Source organism: Macrotis lagotis, chromosome X, assembly GCF_037893015.1.
Source record: "Macrotis lagotis isolate mMagLag1 chromosome X, bilby.v1.9.chrom.fasta, whole genome shotgun sequence".
NCBI classification, from domain to species: domain Eukaryota; kingdom Metazoa; phylum Chordata; class Mammalia; order Peramelemorphia; family Peramelidae; genus Macrotis; species Macrotis lagotis.
The window spans coordinates 249402469-249423092 of record NC_133666.1 but is presented as its reverse complement, the minus strand read 5'-3'; the positions used below and the strand labels follow the sequence as shown (position 1 = coordinate 249423092).

At 37.6% G+C, this 20624-nt stretch overlaps 1 protein-coding gene across 1 annotated transcript in view; it reads left to right on the top strand.

The window, feature by feature from the left end:
- ARSB (arylsulfatase B) overlaps window positions 1–16029 on the top strand; it is a 216264-nt gene extending 200235 nt beyond the window's left edge. Inside the window, exons 7-8 of the mRNA XM_074201783.1 lie at window positions 6607–6729; window positions 10015–16029. Coding sequence (XP_074057884.1) covers window positions 6607–6729; window positions 10015–10280 — 389 coding nt within the window. The 3' untranslated portion in view covers window positions 10281–16029. The remainder of the gene's footprint in view (window positions 1–6606; window positions 6730–10014) is intronic.
- Window positions 16030–20624: the final 4595 nt, after the last annotated feature.

Sequence of the window (20624 nt, the reverse complement as noted above, 5' to 3'; positions counted from 1 at the left end):
CCCTTCTCAATCTTCCCTAACCCTTACCCATTCAGCCTTCTTTCACATTGTGCCCCCAATTTCCACTCTAAGCAAGCAAATAACCTTAACTGCCTCTCTAAACAAAAGTTTTCCAACTTCAAACTTTGACTCATGCCATTTCCCTGAAGTTAGAAAGCTCTTTATCCCCCTCCTGTCCATATCTTATCTTTCTTTAGCATCCAACTTCAGTTCCAGCTCCTCATGAAGCCTTGCCAACAATTTCAACCTCTCCTTCTTATAGTTTCCCATACCACTCAGTAGTAGAAAAGAACAAAAGCTTAATAAGAATCCTATTGGGGCTAATTGGAAGTCATTCTTGTTCAGGCACAGAATGAATTGGATGGAAATCCTTTCAGGTGCTAAGGTTTTGTGATTCTGTATTTTTACATATGTGTGTATGGTATCACCCATTTTGACCCTTAATTATATTGTCTTGTTTTATATTACTGAATAACTCTTTCTTGTAAATATATCTTATCTCCCCAAGGAGTTTGTAAGCTTCTTGGGGTTAGGAATGGGTTCTTTTGAATCTCCAGTAGTGACGACCTAAAAGAATTTTGCCACATGGAGGGTGCTTAATAAATATTTATTGAATTAAATAAGAATTGGAGAGAATAGGCAACTATCATGAAAGAATGCTCTGAGTGTGCGCTTACTAACCCCTCACACTCATCAAGTTGATAAAGATGACAGAAGATGTACATAGTGATTATGGAAAGAAGGTTGATGGAAGGATGGAAAGGAAAAAGAAAGGAAAGAGTTTTACAAATACAAAAACATTTTCAAGAGCACTTTTTGTAGTAGCAAGTGTGGTGTTCAACAACAGGTTCTGTGGGAGGGAAATGCATTTACAATACACTGTAAGTTTAATCTAACTTATCAACATTTTCTCCATAAGTTTCCTAAGCCATTACACATTCCATAAACAATAAATCAAACCATGGTTTATAAGATTTTTTTATTTCCAAGGTGTAAATGCTTTTGTTGAAAATGTAATAATCTGCAGTATGGTATAAGCTGACTCTGTTGCAATCCTGAATAGAGGTATGGGAAGAGCCATATGGTGTCAAATGTGATCAATGTGTTGATTGATTTTATTTATATTTCTTTATTACATGGCAAGAGTGGTCCATTCTTGTATGTGGATCAAAGGAAGTCAAAATAGACATATCTTTTCTGTTTTCCCCTTACATCCTTTTCCAAGGTATACTTCCTACTAGGAAGGGAAAATAAGAAGTTGAGGCCATTCTGCTTGCTTCAGAGAGGGGCTATCAGGCTAGAATTAAATCTGTCTAATCCTCTAAATATTATTTGTATATGGTTTATGATTGAGTTCAAACTAACTTCTGATAACTTCATTAAACTTGGGGGATAAGACACCAAGATCTATAAACAAGAACAGTTCCACAATGAGCACACATAGAGAATAACAAAATTTATGGATGCCCATAAATTGGGGAATGGTTGAATAAGTTTGGTATTTGATTGTGATGGAGTATTATTGTGCTTTAAAAAAATAATGAGGGGTTTGGTTTCAGGAAAACATGGGAAAATCTATATGAACTGATGCAAAGTAAAGTGAGCAGAACCCCTGTACATAGTACAGCAATATTGTAACAATTATTAGCTGTGAAAAATCTAGCTTCTTTGACCAATATAATGATTCAAGACAATTTCAGTGGACATATGATGAAAAAAATAACATTCACCTCCAGAGAGAGAAATGATGAGTTCTGAGTGAAGACTGAAGTATATTTTTTCTTTATTTTTCTTGCTATTTTTTTTGCAACTTGCTAATATGGAAATCTTTTACGAGATTTCACATGTTTAATTGATGTTGTTGCTTACCTTCTCAATGAGAGGGGGAGAATTTGGAGGGAGGGAATTTGAAACTCAAATTTTTTGAAAACAAAATGTTAAAAATAATTTAAAATTTATCTTTAAAAAAGAAAATTACAGATTTATTAAAAAAATCAATGGAACCTTCATTTTTTAAAAGAAGGTAGGGGCAAATCCCAATACTAGTAGTTTTCATGAATTGGTTTTCTTTTATTATAATGAATTTTTTTCAGTGAACAAAATTTGATTCTTTTCTTCCTCCTATCTTCCTTACTCCCATAGTAGGAATCTAAGGAAAAAAACCCAAACAAACCAAAAATCAGAAAAAACAAATACACATAATGAAGGGAGAAAAAACTCTCCATTGGCCATGTCCAAAAATATAATACATTAGATTTCTTTGGTAGAATTGTCATTTGAATCTTACCAGTTCTGTAATCTTATTAGTGGTATCTTAAGATTAAAGGCCATCTTCTGAATAGAGCCATGAACAGATCCATGAACAAGTTTCAGTTGAATATAGTTGCTTCCATTCATCTGGTCTTAAGGTTTTTGAAACTGCTTTTCCTAAAGAACTCTTGGCTTGAACCAACCACATAGAACAATACCAATCTTAGCAGAAAGGTGTGTGGCATGGAGTATGTAGTTAGTGGGGGTGAGTAGGTGGGTTTACATGACTTTGTGCTGTGAGTGTAGAATTCTAAGTTTGATCCACTGAGTCAGTATGGAATACAATGTTCCTCAGTCGACAGTTTTTGTTCTTTGGAAAGACTTCACCAAGCCAAAATTTTTAGCATAAAGTACATGAGAATTAGAAAACAGCCGACATCTCTCATCACTTAGTCCTAGACTTACTATTTAGGTATTTTCTGTTCCTGTTTTGTATATATTTGAATAGAAGTGACATGACTACATTTCCTCTTTTCTGTTTATAATTTCACAAATCAGATATCCATTTTATGTAACAAACATCCTTCCATATCAAAATATGACCTTTATACAAACTTGGTTGATGTAAATAATGAAGTTGTCCATTTTTACTGTAACATGCATTAAGAACACACTTCCCGTGATCGATAGCCTCACATATCTCAGCCACCGGGATCATTTGTTTACTTTGGAACCAAAATGTACCCAAACAAACAGGGAGAAATGAGTATGAAACAGCCCTTCCTCTAGTACCAAAGGCTTGTTGGTGTGAGATTATTGAGACTTAGAGGTCTGAAACCACAGATGTTTATTTGCTCAGTCTTCAGTATATCTCTACAATGGTCCTGTTTTAAATGATGACTAAGCATTGTGACTACACTGGACTTTCAACACTAAGAAATATAGTTGTGCATATATTCCCAACCTTCCTGTGATCTGCATTGGATTAGGGAAAGAGGACATTGGTAGGAAGACATTTTATAAAAATAAGAATAGCTAGCAATATAAATGCAAAGAAAAGAATTAAACTGAATATTGTATAATTATAATGACCACAACTGACCCTGGAAAAGAGATAACAAAACCCATTTCCTGCACCATTTGGGGGTATGAAATCTTGCCTGTACTTAACTGTTGATTTTTCTGAGTTGCTTTTTGTTTTTTCTTCTCTTTTTTAAAAAATCTTTATTACAAGATTTGGTTCTTTGGGTATGTAGGGGAATAGAGAAGGATGTGTTTAGAAATAAAGATGATATAAAGACCAAGAAAATAGCCATGAGAAAAAACAACCTTATTTACAGAGATGAAGGAATATGGATTTGGGATTTTGCAGATTTCATGAGATTTAGTTGATGCGTTGTTTTGGTTTAGATAAAGTACTTTTTTCCGCCCTCATTCTTTTTTATTCTTCATTGTAAGGAATGTGGTTTGGGGAAAACATTGAAGAGTGAAAGTAAAGTAAAAACAAAAGATATCAAAAATTTTAAAGGTATCAATAAAAAAAAGATTCTCTTAAATAGACAAGAAATGGAAGTCACTGTATAAATAAAATCCCATTAGAGCCCTGCATTTGGAGAGGAACTGGGAGCTGGGATTTCATTGGTATATGGAACACTATGCAGGTTCTTACATTACCTTCTTTAATAGTTATAGTCTAATATGGAAATATGTTTTACATAATTGCATATTTGAATTCTATATCAAATTGCTTGCCCCCTTAGAAGGAAGGGAGGAAAGGGAGAAAATTTGAAACTTAAAAGTTTATTTAAAAATGAATTTTAAAATTTGTATTTAAATTGTAATTGGAAAAAATATGATTTTAAAAGTAAAAAAAAAGTTAGAAAAAAACTTGTGGTCTTAGAGAATTACCTAGAGCACAGCAGGACAAGTGACTTGTTTAGTATTTTTGAACCAGGATATGTGAGGTGAAACCTTAACCCAGGTCTTCCTGGCTCAGATCCAGCCTTCTACTTCTGCCTCATTTATAGATAAAAAACACAAATTACAAATTACAAATTTGCTGAATTGAATAACTTAGCTACAATGTTTTTTTAAAATCAGTCAAAATTTATTATACTAGGCACTATTCTGAGGTCTTTGAATAGTTGTTCAAAGCGCATCGGACACAGTGTCATGTGTTCAATGCTGAGAAATAAAGGCCCATGAGATGACTTTTACCCTCTAGTACCTTTTAGATAGAAAGAAGTTTTCATTCCGTTCTTTCTGCACAACCTGAAGGCCTCAGGAATTAGGTACCTTTTTTTAAATTTTTGCAGTTAAGTGGACTTGCCCAAGGTCACACAGCTAAATATTGTGTCTGAGACCAGATTTGAACTCAGGTCCTCCTGACTCTGGGCCAGTGCTCTATGCAGTGCTCCATCTAACTGGCCCTAGGTATACCAATGGATACATAGACAAACAAATAGGAACTTCAAGCATTAGGCTATACTTACCACAGTTAGACCCTGAGTTTTGTCTATTCAGTTCTGATAAGGTGGTGGAAAGTCTACATGTCTGGTATCAATTAACCAACTATAGACAAGAAACATGACCACACACCAGCTCTGTGTACTTTGCCTAAAAGAGACAATGTGGCACAGACATGGAAGATGAGACAGGAAGATCTGACTCTGAAGATTTAAGTGACTAAACCTCCAGTGTTCTAAGAAAGTCTTTAAGCTTTGGACATTTTGTCAGTTTACATCAACAAAGGAAATTAACCTTCCAAAATTTCCCCTCAAGGATGAAATCATTGGTCTGGACCAGTCTGAGTCTCTTGTGTACCATGAACAACTACAAAAAAGTACCACTTTTAAAGGAATAGGACTCAAGTTTGGGACATTTGACTTATAATTCCAAATTCAATTAGAAAGGAAAATTATTTAATGAGGAAGAATTTTCAAATGTTCCAAGAACTAGAGATACAAATACTAAAGCAAAATGAATTCCTACCTTCAATTAACTTACTTTCTAAAGGGAGAAGATGGCAGAGAGACACTTTATATAGTGATGACCAGAGAAATTTGGAAAGGTTTGGGCTGGTAAGTGGAGCTAAAGGGCAATAGATTTACATACCCTTTGCAGTAGCAAAGTTAGTATTGATTTGCTTGAACTATAAGTTTGGGAACAGGGTAGAAAGTACTGTCCTTGGAGTCAGGAAGACCTAAGTTCAAATTCCCAGGCTCTGAAACTTGAAGTCACTTATCCTGTGTTTGCCTAAGTTTCCTCCTCTGTAAAATGAGAATTTAGAACCTATCTCCCAGACTTGTTGTGATGATCAAATTAGATAATATTTGTTAAGTTATTATTATGTGGGGGTAAGGGGAGCCATAGGGGGTTTTTAGAGAGTTTAAAGGTAAGAGGGTTCAAGAAAAGTGAAACACAATTGGAATCTGCTTAGATGTAGAGGGTTATGTGAAATGCTGACCAGTCAGGCAGACAATGAGACCCATGGCAAGAGTTCTCTGAGGTGGATGGGTAAAGTTTATCAGGACTTTGTGCATTGAAGTTTATCAGCAGGTCCCCTTCTGCAGGAAATGAGATCCTTTAACAACAGGCAGCTTGACCAAAGCCAGAACCAGTCTCAGACCCAGGAAGACCTGGGTCTAACATCCTGACTGTGAGTTTCTGGGAAATTCATCTAATATCCCAGTGTGCTGGGCAATGCTCAAAAACTATAATTCACAGATGGTGTGCCATTCATTTTTCTAAAATTAATTATTTACTACTTTGATAATTTAGTTTTTTGAATAAAATAAGCATTTTCATAATGTAGCACAATCAAAAACCAATTTCAATGCAACTGAAAATCTGCTATGCACATTTTTCTAAAATGCAAGAAGATTATGTAAATTTCTTCTTTTTCTTCCCTCCCTCATCCCTGGCCCTTAGAGATAATGTGCCATTCTGCATTGATAGAGGAAATTCCCTCAGCAAAAAAATACCATATAGCAATGAAATTATAAGATTAGTCCTCTCCATCTTTAAACATCTCTCCCCCCCCAACAAATACTATGACAGAACAATGGACTACTCTATAAAGGCAGGGCATAAATATTTTAAAGCTATTCAGGGCTCTAATGTCTTTGGAATGTTATTTTTCAGTGGTTTGTGACTGACATTTAATGTTACTACAGCTATTTCTATAATATAATAATATCACTATTTAATAAGGAATTCCTTTCTAGGGCAGGAAAACTGTTTACACTCCAGTATCGAATCAAGGCTACTTAATGTTCTGAAGAGAATTATAAAGAGAGTCTATAACTGTATGCTACTGAAATGTTAATCTCATTCTTCCATGTTGTTTCCTTTCAGGTCCAGGAAACACTAGACCTCCCTCCAAGGGTAATTCCTTTCCTACAACACATTCTACTTTCAATGTTTCTATCCATGCAGCAATTCGATATGGAAACTGGAAACTACTGACTGGCTATCCAGGTAGTTAAAATTATTATAAATTTATAGCTATAACACACAAAAGGAGGGCAGGGAAAAACTGTTACATTAAGTACATTCAGTTGTGGCACCTTACTCCCTTACGTTTTTGGGGGGGAGGGTGGGTTGTAAGACAGTGAGGTTAAGTGACTTGCTCAAGGTCACACAACTAGGTAATCATTAAATATCTGAGACCAGATTTGAACTCAGGTCCTCCTGACTCCAGGGTCAGTACTCTATCCACTGTACCACCTAGCGGCCCTGTTATTCTCCTACTTTCAATTCCTTATCTTACTTGCTTCTTTCCACTTCCTTTTACTTTCTTCCTTTCTATCCTCAAACTCTGACCCATTCCTGCCGCTACCCCCAAAGCTGAAAGGTTAAAAATGGGCTTTAAAATTTTTATGATCCATCATGCTGTGTGGCAGAAGTAAAATACAATTTCTTCAAAGTTTCCCATCCCTCTTTTGCTAGACAACCTGTTCCCAATTACAGTACTTTCACTATTACTATTTCCCAAGTTTTTGCAAAGGTTTATATTCAAGGTAATCAAGCAAATGTCTATACATTTAATCAAATGACCTTTATGAGTCATGTTCTTTGAACTGTTAAGTTGAGAAAACTGGGTTTAATCTGCTGCTTTTTTACTAAATTGGAAAATGATTTTAGGAAGGGGGGGAAAGTAACTTTTCCACTAATTTTTTTGTAGGGCAAAAATGTTTGCAACCATTCAACAGAATTTAATGAGTATTCATAAAGTGAGTGCTATGTACAGGGTATGCTGAAGGCAGCTCAAATGGCAGCAGACAACTAATTGTTAACTTTTCAGTTATATTCCTCAGAACTAGCAATTGCAAAAACAGATCTTGATTTATTGTTTCTCTGATACTCTAGTCTTAAGAAAGTGTAAATAATGCAAATTAAACTTAAAAGTATATTTTGAATACACTTTCCACCCCCAGGAAGATGATTCTTAAACATTTATCAATATACCTCTGACTATTTCAGACATCATGTTAGTTTCTGAGGATATAAAGGGGAAAAAAGGAACAGATCTTGTTCTGAAAGGACTGTATTAGGATTCTATTAGAGCTAATCAGAACACAGAAAAATAAACATCAATTTTTGAATATTATTTGTAATTTCTGAAGGGCAAAGTACTAGCACTTGGGAAGGCTTGGGCTTTCTTTTGGAGTGGCTCATGATTGAACTTGGAAGGAAATGAGATTCTCCAAGGCAGAGAAGAGAAGGGAGGGACCTTTAAAACATGGAGGATAGGGGCAGCTAGGTGGCACAGTGGATAGAGCACCAGCCCTGGAATCAGGAGTACCTGAGTTCTCAGACACTTAATAATTACCTAGCTGTGTGGCCTTGGGCAAGCCACTTAACCCATTTGCCTTGCAAAATCCTAAAAAAAAAAAACCCCACACAAACTGAAACATGGAGGATAGTTATACAGAGGCATGGAGATGAGAAGGAAATGTCATATGGGAATGTCTAGTCTTCCATAGAGTGGGTAAAGGAAGGAAATGGGAAATAAGCTTGGAAAGCTTGGCTGGAGCCAGATGTGTTTAATGCTCTAGCCAGAGTCTTCAAAGTGGGGGACGAGACTTTTCTCTAACACAATTATGCCTATTCTTAATCCCCTTAATTGCCATAGTCTGTCTCTTACCTCCCTTATTCAGGATCCCAATTTCCAACATCTTAGCTTAACATCACTTCCAGATACCATTGGAACAATTCCCACCTCTCTGCATTTCCATCATCTTGTAACCATGGCTGGAGCACCTCAAATGGTGGATTCTGTGCTCTGTGGGTTCTCTAGGACACAGGGAATCAAGCATTGGTCCTCAAATCAGGAATACCAGAGCTCAAATGCAGCTTCAGACACTTGCTAGCTGTGTGACCTGGGCAAGTCACTTAGCCTCTGTCTGCCTAAGTTTTCTCATCTGTAAAGTAGGGATAATAATAATTCTATTTCCCATGGATGCTGCAAAGATCAGATGAGATATCTGTGACATTCTGAGCATAGTGCTTTGCACATAATAGGTACATAATAAATACTTATTTATTTTTCCTTTCCCTTCCTTCCTTCCTTCCTTCCTTCCTTCCTTCCTTCCTTCCTTCCTTCCTTCCTTCCTTCCTTCCTTCCTTCCTTCCTTCCTTCTTCTGGAGCAATGACAAGAGTAAGGTTCCCTACTTTTCCCTCTTTTCATTTTGAGTGGAACAGGATGAGTGGGTATGGATGGGTTGTGATCTGTATCATACATCTTATTACATTATCCTCTCCCCTACCCTCTAACGCTCCCCCAAAACCCACTCACTTCCTTCTTTCTTCCAAACTTCCCTATTTCTGTTGAAGGAACTACTATCCTTCTAGACCAAGTTCCTAACCTAGGGGCTATCTTCATTTTTTCACTCTATCTCACCCCACATTTTCAATCTGGTATCAGATCTTCATGTTTCTACCTCCATAACATTTCTTTCATCTCTCATCTCTTTTGGTTCAGTACCTGATCACCTCTGTCCTGGACTATTGCAATAGATCTCTCCTAACTGGTCTCCCTGCTTCAAGCCTCTTGCCCATCTCCCCATCCCATCATCCACACAGATTCCATAGGTGTTTTCTCAAAACTCAGGTTTCTCAAAGTCATCCTTGAGTCCCTCCCCCAATTTGACTATTGGAACAAATATATCTCATCTTTATTTCATCTTTTTTTAATTTCTATATTTTGCAAGTTTTCAGTGCTTATTTTAGTGTATACTAGTAAATGTAAATTATTTAGAAGTAAGTTAATACACACTGAAAAATGTATTACTGATAGAAATGTGAGATCAAAATTTTAGAAGCTATTGTCCTAGAGACAAGACAGAACCACAAAAAATTTCAGGATAGAATGAAAACTAAGATCATGACAGTTGAGGATGAACAAGGAAGCAGTGATTAATTGAATCCTATAGTTTAGGTATGGTTTGGTATAAAGATGATATATTTGAGGACTTCTTGAGAAGAAAGACACATGACCCAAGAGCTGACAGAATACTATTAGAATCTAGAAATGAAAATTAGACAAACAGGCTGAACCCTAAAAGAGAAGCAGGGAAATATCTGGAAGCAGCACTGAGTAGCAAGAAGCCTATCTGCTTCTACTCCTGGCCAGATATGTCATGGGGCATGAGTTCAGGTATATACAAGACTGGAGACTGACCAGGGATGCAGGGTGTTTTGGGAAGAGCCAAGTGTGATGTTTGCAAGCTCAATCTAACTGTTTTGTATTTCTCTAACAGGCTGCGGTCACTGGTTTCCACCACCATCTTTATCCAAAACCACAAAGCAATTATCACCTGACCCACCAACCAAAAACCTCTGGCTTTTTGATATTCAGAAAGACCCTGAAGAAAAATATGACCTATCCAGTAAATATCCCAGTATCGTTAAGAAGCTTCTGAACCGTCTTCAATTTTATCACAAGAGCTCTGTACCAGTTTTCTATCCTGACCAGGATCCCCACTGTGATCCCAAAACAAGTGGAGCTTGGGGTCCTTGGATGTAGAATGATGATCAGTTCTTTGACTAGAAGACTGCCTCCCAGTAGAGGCTGGAGTCTCAGGCATATAAAATCATTTGTCTTTCAATCCATTTGTTCTACCCCAATCCAGGGAGCTTCATTGACCCTTCTCATTTCTAAATTATAGTGGACCCACTGATTTCAACCTCAAGTGTACCTAAAAAGCAGACACATTCAGGAACATAATAAACTCTTGCTGTTCTTTGATTGGGGGAAGTTTTAAAAGTAGGAGTAACTTGTTCATCCTCTCTTTCCTAAGCTGCAGGACAACTGATTTTTTTTTTCAGATAAGAAGCTGTAATTGAATTTCTCAGTAAGGGAGCAGCCTGCTGATTCCACCCAGCAAGTCAGATGCTAAATTTCACTTTTGCCAAAAGTCAGGTTTTATTGCAATGACTCACATTTCTTGCAATAAAGAAGGGAGCAGACAATCACTCACAGTTAACATTGGCAAAGTTTTCTGTCTCTCTCCCTTTCTCCTCTCCCAATTTTTCTCTCTTGATTTTTCCCTCTCCCAACCACAAATCTCCACACTCTTACCCTTTCTTTTCCTCCCTCTTCTCTCTTTCTCTTCTGCTCTTCTTATTTTGTTCGGCAGTTTCCACCAAAAACCTTCTCTTTACCCTCCCCCACCATTAGGTAAGAACTCTCTTTAACAGCTCCTTATGATAATTCAATGCAATATTTCAACATGAGCTAGGAGTGAATCATGGCCCACTTCTTAGATTCTTTTTGGTCTGATGATTTTCGCAAGCTTTGCTCATTCTTCTAGGATTCCATGTGAATCTTTCTTCCTCCTTATAGTTTCATCATCTGTAAAATGAAACTGAATGACTTTTTAAGCTTTAAATCTGTAATCCTATGTGTCCATTCATTAACATTGTGATAGGAGTTCTCTTTTTGGCTAGAATGTCACTCTGTAACCCTCAACAACAGAGAGATTTTTGAGTAGTGCCAATCACTGTATCCCTTTTCTTCAGATAAACCACAGTTCTGTGGCATGAATTAATGTATTATTGAATGTTACTGAAACTACCATGTCTTGACCAGATCGTGGTCAAACTTAACTCTGAATTGTTTCTTTTTTTGGTAAATAGTATTTTATTTTTTCCAATTATATGTATAGTTTTCAAAATTTTTTTAAATAAGATTTTGAGTTTCAATTTTTTTACTCCCTCTCTCCCAACCCCCACCCCCCAAAGACATCAAGCAATCTGATATACATAATACATGTATAATCATGTAAACATTTTTATGGATTGTTTTACCGAACTCCTTTTTTCTTGTCAGAGATAGAAGGGGTTTGTTTCTTGTTTTAAATAATGATGACAACTCCAGCTAAGTCATAGACTTGATAAACTTTCCCAAATTGAGTCTACATGGATGCAAACTAGATTATAGCACCCCTTATACTTGGATCTCATAGTCTAATGGGCAGGAGTAGGGAGCAGTGCCAGGAGCAGATGGGAGCTAGGTACTGGGAGATGGCTGATCTGAGAAAGCACTCTTCAGTGTTGTTTCAGGGCTTAGATAAAACAAAGGAATGGTGGGCCTGCACACATCTTTCTGCTCTCATCATCATAATCAGAGACAAGGAGTAAGATAGGAAACCACACTCAAGCCCTTAAACATTTAACTACTGTCCTACTGGCCTGGATCAGTGTGCCTGAGCTTTCAGAATCCAGAAACATCTGGCAAAAACATTTCTAACATTTTCTCAGCATTGATTTATGGGGTGAAGGTCTTAAGCAGAGATGACGCCAGGTCAACAGCCTAAACTCAGAATCAGAAACTTGATAAAAATTACCTATGTATCCAGAGGATACTTTTCCAAGGTTGAAACTGTGACTTAACTGGCTAAAAACTATCTCATCATTCTGTAATAAGGTTATCATGCCCCTTCTAGAAGCTAAAAAGTTGCAGGAGAAACAGGGAATAAATCACAATGTATTCATGCTTGCCAAGTATATGTTACTACTCTCTTTCCCTAGGTCACTACCATCAGGGAGGTAAGAGATTTGTCCTGGGATAAGAAGGTAACAGCTGCTGCCAGAGGACCTGAGGGAGGGCATCAACCTCTTTCCCACTATGAGGCTGCCTCTAGCCCAGGCTTCTGACCCAGTGTTAGGCTGAGTTTAAGGAGAATCGGGTGAAACCTCTTTGTGGTAGTGCAGCTCTGGGATTTTGGGTATCTGAGCGTTTGTTTGACCTAGAAGGAATGTCTGAAATGTTGGGTTGTGCTCTAAATGCCTAGGTCTCAGTCACAGAGTACACCAAAAGATTGGACATAATATAGTAATGCTTTATTATGAGATCAGTAACAGAGGCCTTGAAAGCTTTTTCTGAGTTCTTTCCATTTCTCTCAGGTGTACCTGTGACAAAGGCTTTGAAATTCAGACATACCTTTGTCCTCCAAGGAAAAAAAGCCAAATATCAGATTTTCTCCATTTTGTCCTTTTCTGCAGAAGATCATAGAAACTGAAATCAAAAAATAATTTCATGTGGATCACTAGATAGTTATCTTTATGTTCAAGATACTGTTTTCTGGTCATGCCATTGCTTTTTTTTTGTCAAAATTCCCTGGAAGGAAAAAGATTTACAATCCATTACCATCCTTCACACCAGGTTGTAGGGTTCTCCAGTCCTAGTTTCTTTACTACCATTTAGAGTTCCAATATATCATACACAAAAAATGGTTGCAATATAGGAAATATACTTTATCTGGAAGATAGAGTGTAAAAAGAAATTGGCTTATAGTATTAGGTTGAGGCCAGTAAGGCCTGTTAGTATTGCCAAATGGCCTTTAGCCTCTCTAGGTGAAAGTTTACAAATGTCCTTGATAAATATGAGTAGAGATATCTCCCCAGGGGAGCTTATATAAGGAAAAACTTCATTTCTAAACCTATGAGACTCTGTCATTTATTAATCATACAACCTTAGGTAAATCACTTTTTGCATCCATAATTGAGAACAATGACCCAACTTGCCTACCTCAGATGACTGTTGTAAAAATCCAGTCAATCAACCAGTGTGTTTATTAAGCATCTACCATTTGTCAAGGACTATGCTAGATGCTGAGAATGAAAATAAAGAGAATGAAATAGTTTCTATTCTCAAGGAGCATATGTTCCACTGGGGAGACAACACATATACATATACCCACACACTTATATGGAATATATATGTAGATACAGAATAAATGAGAAGATGATGTGAGTGTGCTATCTATGCTACATTAAGTGCTCTGAAAATGCAAAGCATCAAGATTTGGGATTTAGGTCTTTAACCATGGTGAATATCTAGATAATCTTAAAATGCCCAAGAATTGTGAATGAACATGAAAGTATTGAATACAATACTAATGATGTTTTCATATTAAATTGTTCACTTTTGAGGAATATAGTTTGTTGGGGTGTTTTATTTGACAGTTTTATAGATTTACTTGGTTTGAGAGCACAATAAAATGAATTATCTTTTTAAATAGAAAATCTCTATGTGAGGCTATCTATCCATAAATGTGACTCATGGATACATAGCATGGATATGTCAGATCTTGGGTCATGGGAAAGTAGAAGGAATACTATTTTTGAACCACCATCATACTGGCTATCATGGGTAGAGTCAAGGACCACTAGAGGTTGCAAAATCTCCTAGAGACAGGCATCAGACTAGAATTAAATCTATCAGCTACCCTACACCATTTCTGAGGGTGCTTAAGTCTAAGGGTACAACATTAGGGGTCACTCTCAAGCTGAGGTGGGGCAAACAGGAGAGGGGGAGAATTGCACTTAATTTATACTTATCAGCTTAGTCCCTTCTCATCAAATGCTAGTTACCCAGAAGACCATAAATAGATAAAACCTTTTGTCTAAGCAAAACAGTGATTAGAAATTGGAAAAATTCCACAGATTACTAAAGAATACACAAGAATAAATGAAGTAAGGGGCAGCTAGGTGGTGCAGTGGATAGAGCACTGACCCTGGAGTCAGAAGAACCTGAGTTCAAATCCAGTCTCAGACCCTCACTACTTATCAGCTCTGTGACCTTGAGCAAATCACTTAACTCCACTGCCTTGCAAAAAAACCATAAATAAATAAAGGAAGCAAAGAATGACCTAGCCTAGATCACTTGAATGGGTGTTACTTCAGTCAAATTAAGACTTGTTAAAGATTTTAGCTTAAAAAGACCAAAATCTCTCATGACATCTAGGACTGTGTACAGTTGTCCTGATGCATATCTGGCCACTGAACCCAGATGGCTCCAGAGGAGAAAATAATGCTGGTGCCTTTGCACACCGCCCCCCCCCCCCTCCCCACTGCACCACCACACCTCTCCCACACACTTAAATCCAATTCACTTGGCACCACATCCCTAATGTCATGTTCCTCTTTAGGAAGGAAGGACAAAAACAAGAGACATAAATCTCAACTCAGACTAGGAGAGAGATGTCACCTACAGAAAATCTCTCAACAGTCTAGAATTGCATGCTCTAGAGAAGAAATGCAACCAGCTCCTATACATGTCCATATCTTCAAGGGTTCAAGCCTACCATTCAAAAGTCTCTCTACTAATTCCTTAGAGCTTCTGTTTCCACACACATATCCCCCATGTCTCTAGAAATCTCTACAGCAAAATAAAGTATATTCCTTCCATAGACAGGCAATGATGTACTAGTTGTTGTCAACTAATCAATAGTCATCATCTTCATCCAAAAATGCAGCATAAACCTCTGGGCTGTCTCTTCATAAAATTATCTCAGGTTTGGACAGAAATGCAATACATAAATCTTTATGACACTGATCTGGAACTATGACCTGTAAAATTGAGATTGTAATTCTGGGGGAAAAGAAAGAAGAGAAAAATAAAGGGAAAAGGTGAGATTGCTAGCAATTAACAATGTGACCTAAGAAATGTACCTTACTTTGTGGCAAAAAACTCAAGAGGTATAGGACATCTTTATTATGTATATAGATATTTGGTATAAAGAAATATTTCTTAACAATTAGAACTGTTACTGAGTGGGCCTCCTCGGGAGTCCTATCATTGAAAGTCTCAGAAAAAGCTGAATGACCACGTTTTGGGAATTTCATGGTGTTACATAATGGATGGAGCACTTGGGTAAGGATTAGGAGACACAAGTTTAAATCTTCAGATGCTAGGAATTGAGTTACCATGGACAATTTAATTTCAGGCAAACTCAGAGAATGAATCAATAAAATGGGAATAATGATATTGTACTGATATGACAGAATGATAAGGAAAGCACTTTGTGCAACTTAAAGCATGATTGGGTACCTGTTTGTCTAGATGCCCAGGAGATACCTTCTAAATCTCATATTCTGTGATCTTAATGTTGAAATTTATTGAGCTGGGTTATCAGAATGTCAAAGTATACTTCAGGATACTAGTTTTCAATCTGAGCTGTCTGTCAATAACTATCTGTATGACTTTGGGTATATCACCTAACTCCTCTGAGCCTGGATATTGTCATCTTTAAAATGAAGGGGCTCAACAGATTATAGATTTGAAGCTAGAAGGGACCCCTAAACTATCTAATCCCAACTTTTCATTTTATAAATGAGGTAACTGAGATTAAATGACTTGCCAAAGGTCCCAACAGCTAACAAAAGGCAATCATGGCTTGAACCCAGGTCCTTGGACTCCAAAAGTAATATTCTTTTCATTTTATGCAAACACTGTCTCTCAACATAGATGATCTTTAAAAAACTTTGAATCTCAACTACATTCAACTGGGAGTTTACCTCATTCGATTTTTACCTTTATTTTATTTTTATAAAATGTTATTAATAGATTTTTTTTTATTTGGGCTGGTATTAGCTTGAAAAGCTTCAGGGAATGTTAATATTTAATGTAACCCTGGGGTGAACATTTTTGTAATACAAGTAACTATTCCCTAATTTATTGTATAAATTCTAATTTCTATATATTAGATTTTCCTTAACTGGGGTGGGGCTGGTTTCTTGAAGAAGACCAGAACATCAGAGGAGTGAAGCTTTGACATGCAAATGAATTGGATTTAAGGGAAGGGTTGCTGTACAAAGTCATCAGTCTCCTAGATATCCATTGGAATGAGAGCAGGGAGTGTAGAGAGAAACAGGAAGGGAAGAGACAAACCAAAATGATAAGTATGGTCCCGGCCCTCAGAAATGTTGCAGGTATGATATTTAAGACAATCTTCTTGTTTTAGAAAGCTGCTGTATTTGGTGATAAAGGTTCTGTTGTTTCCTGCCTTCTTTCCTTTGACATTTTTCTTTCCAAACAATTGAACTTTCTTTGGATTGGGACATAAATCCCTTTTAGAAAGCCAGCTATTTTCCCAGTAATCTCTATGGGAATGGGTTGATCTGTGTCCCTGTCTCTGTCTCTCTGTCTCTTTCTCTGTCTCGCTCCCTCTGTGTCTCTGCCTCTTTACTTCTCTGTCTCTCTGTATCCCTGGACTCACTTGCTGAACATCTGTTGCCATGGAAATAGAGACAGGCTCCAAAGAATAGCTGTGAGAATTCCTTCAGGGTAGTTGTAAAGATGGAACTAGAATTGACATTGTTCAGTGAACAGCTTTAAACTTTAAGTGACCAAAAGGATCCCAAGAGAATTTTTATTCCCTAGAGTCACTTAGGTAACAAAGGATTTCATTTTTTTCAAATATTGAACTTAACAAATACCAAATAGGGGCAGCTAGGTGGTGCAGTGGATAAAGCATTGGCCCTGGAGTCAGGAGTACCTGGGTTCAAATCTGGTCTCAGACATTTAATAATTACCTAGTTGTGTGGCCTTGGGCAAGCCACTTAACCCCATTTGCCTTGCAAAAAAACCCCTAAAAACAAAAAAAAAACCCAAATACTAAATAAACCAAATATTTTTGTATATATTGAAAAATAGATTGTACATGAAACTGTGAGACTATATTATATAGATCTTGCTTTTCTTTTTAAGTATATGATTCAACATATAACTTTCAAAGCTGTCCTGATTGTCTATGATTTTTACTTGCCTTCCTTCTGTTTGTTCTTTTTTTCAGAAAGAGGAGGCAAAGGAGGGAGAGATCCTACAGATAGTCTCCCTCTTCTACAATATCTCATCCTCAACACATATCCTAGCCCCCTTAACAACTTATCCCTAGGTTGTGAGGGGAGAGAAAGAAAACCTTTGAAACAAATAAGCATAGTCAAGCAAAACAACTTCTCAAATTGACTGTGTTCAAAAATGCATATCTCTAATTAATTATAATTTATAGTATTGTTGATTAGTAAAATACAGATTCAAACTAGTCTGAGGTACTATCTCACAATTATCAGATTGGCTAATATTACAGGAATATCACCTCTAGAGAAAGAACTGCTGAAGTCTGAGTGCAAATCAAAGTATACTTTTTTAACTTTTCTTGGTTTTTTTCTTTTTTCTTTCTTTTTCTTGTCTGTGTTCTCTTTTGCAGCATGACTTGTATGGAAATATTTTTTTCATGCTTGCACATTTACAATTGATATCAAAGTACTTTCCTTCTCAAGGTATAGAGTGTGTTCATGGAAGACTAGTACCATGGTATGAAGGCTGTTGAAACCTTTTCAGGTCTGTTTTCTACCTTTGATATCCACCTGAGCCATCTAACTCTCACCTGTGGCTCCCAAGAAACTGTAGCATGCACATTGGCCACACTCTGATAAACCATTTCAGCAGGTGGGCTAAACCAGGTTGAGGGTAATCAAGGTAGTCTCTGGCTCATTGGTGAGTAGTGGGGGTGTCTACCCCAAGCATGTAAAGTCTTCCTCTGGTGGAATGGGTAGAAGAGAACAATTTGTTCCAATGACCATGAAACCAGCTGAAGCAAGTGCTGTGGAGTGCATAGAGCTTGGTTAGACATCAAAGACACCAAGATCATTCACTACATCTATAGCCATCACCAGTTATCTTGACTCTTGTCCTGCTATGCTGGATCATGATGACTTTGGAACAGAGAGTGAGGTGAATGACTTAGTGCAGCTTTACGTCACTTAAATCCAGTTTATGCACATTACAAAAGACATCACTCATAATCATTCCTCAAAGTCCTGTGATGACAAGCAAATGACAAAGCAGCAGGTACAGACACACTGGGAGCTGTAGGCACAACTTTGCACACAGGTCACCCAGGCCACAGGGTTGTTTCCCCACTAAAAGCAGCAGTGAGATTCAGCAGTTCCCTGGGTATCTGAGCAGTCATTTTAAAGATCACACTGCTCAACTCTTGAAGTGAGGAAGGGGTTAGAAAAAGTGCATAAAAATTGTCTGCATACCCAAACCTGGCTTGATTACTGTGGCAGCCAGGGATCCCAAAATGCAGTTGAGACACAAAAATCTACAAAAACTTCTTCAAAGAAGATTCCACTCACCACTGGTGCATGAAACATGTGCATACTCAAAGACATCACAAGATCCAATGGACCTGAAAGACTAACAGCTCTTGTTACAAGATAACTCAGGTTTCATATCCAAATAGTAGCCCTGAGTGAAACAAGATTGGCAAATGAAGGCCAGCTTACTGAAGTTGGAGCTAGATACACATTTTTTCTGGAGTGATTGAAGCGAAGGGGAACACCGTGAAGCTGGGGGTAGGTTTTGCAATCAAAACTAATTTAGACAACTTTCTTGAATGCCTACCAATATCATGACTGATATTGTCACTTCCAGGAAAATGCCATGCTACCATCATCAGTGCCTATGTTCCCACCATGACAAACACTGATGAAGTTAAAGAAAAATTTTATGAAGACCTGGAGACCCTTATATCCAATGTATCATAAGAAGATAAATTTATAATTCTGGGTGACTTTAATGCTAGAGTAGGTCAGATTATCAGACATGGCAGGGAGTCCTTAGGAGGAATAGAACTAGAAACAGCAAGTGCAGTAGTCACCAACTACTGAAGACTTGCCCATCTCACGACTTTCTCATTACAAACACTGTTTTCCATTTTACCTAAATGCAATAAAATTTCCTGGATGCACCCTCATAGCAAACATTGGTATCAAATAGACTATGTGAACATAAGGAGAAGAGGGACAGGATGTGAAAGTGACAAAGGCAATGTGGGGGGCAGAGTGCTGGACCAGTCACAGAATCTGTAAGCTAAATATTCACATTCAACCAAAGCAGGGACTCCAAGACAAAATGAATACTAGAAGAATTAATGTCAAAAGATTAGAATGGAGATGAGGACTTCTGACCAAGATGGCAGAGAGAAGACAGGCACAGTTCTAAAGTCTCCTGATCTTCCCTTATAAATAATATGAAACAAACCTCTTAACAGAAATAGAATCAACAAAACCCAGAAAGAAAAGCCAGGAGAATATCCACCTCAAGATCTGTCTTCTGTGATCGTGGGTGAATCTGGGCACAGACTCTGCCAGGAGCACAGAACCAGTGAGAGCTTGGGAGCCTGGATCAGTTGTGGATTAGCCTGAATACCAGTGGGACTGGAGCCCAGGAACCTGAGGGCCTGAGAACTAGATTGGTGGTGGTGATGGTCTGGAACTTGCAGGCAGAGCTAGAGGGAAAGTTCCTGTGTATCTTCAACCACTCCCTCAAGGCCAAGGGAGAGGGCCTCAATAAAGGTCAAAGACACTCCAGAGAAAGCAACCAGCACCTCCCTACTGGCCAGCTGGAGATATTACACTCAGTGAGGAAAACCTCTAGCACCCCCTACTGTCCAGCTGAAGTTATTGCACTCAGCCAGCACAACCTACTGGCCAGCTGGAGATATTACACTGAGTTAGTAAAGCCTTTAGGGATTCCGGCACCAAACCTCTGTGCACCAACCCCTCCCTAACACAAGGTCTTAGAATAATGAGGAAAGGGCAGCTCAAAGAAGGGTCCATAGAAAAATTCTTGAAAGGAAAAGACACTGACTCAGAGAGACCTAGAACCTCTGAGGAGAATATCAAGAATATGACCTGCTCTCCAGCACAGAAAGACTTCCTTGAAGAAATAAGGAAGGAGTTTAAAAATCAATTGGGAAATTTGGGAGAGAAAATTAACACCTTGCAGCAAGAAAACAAATCATTGGAAAATACAATTGGACAAATACAAAAAGAAAATAATTCTCTCAAAACCTCAATTGGTCAAATGGAAAACTCTTTCAAAAACAGAACTGACCAATTGGAAAAGGAGTTGCAAAAGGTAAATGAAGAAAATTCTCCAAAAAAAAAAAGAATGGAGTCTGTGGAAATTAATGACTTCATGAGACAGCAAGAGCCTGTTAAACAAAACCAAAAAAATAGAAAAAATAGAAGAAAATGTAAAATACCTCATCAGCAAAACCACTGACTTTGAGAA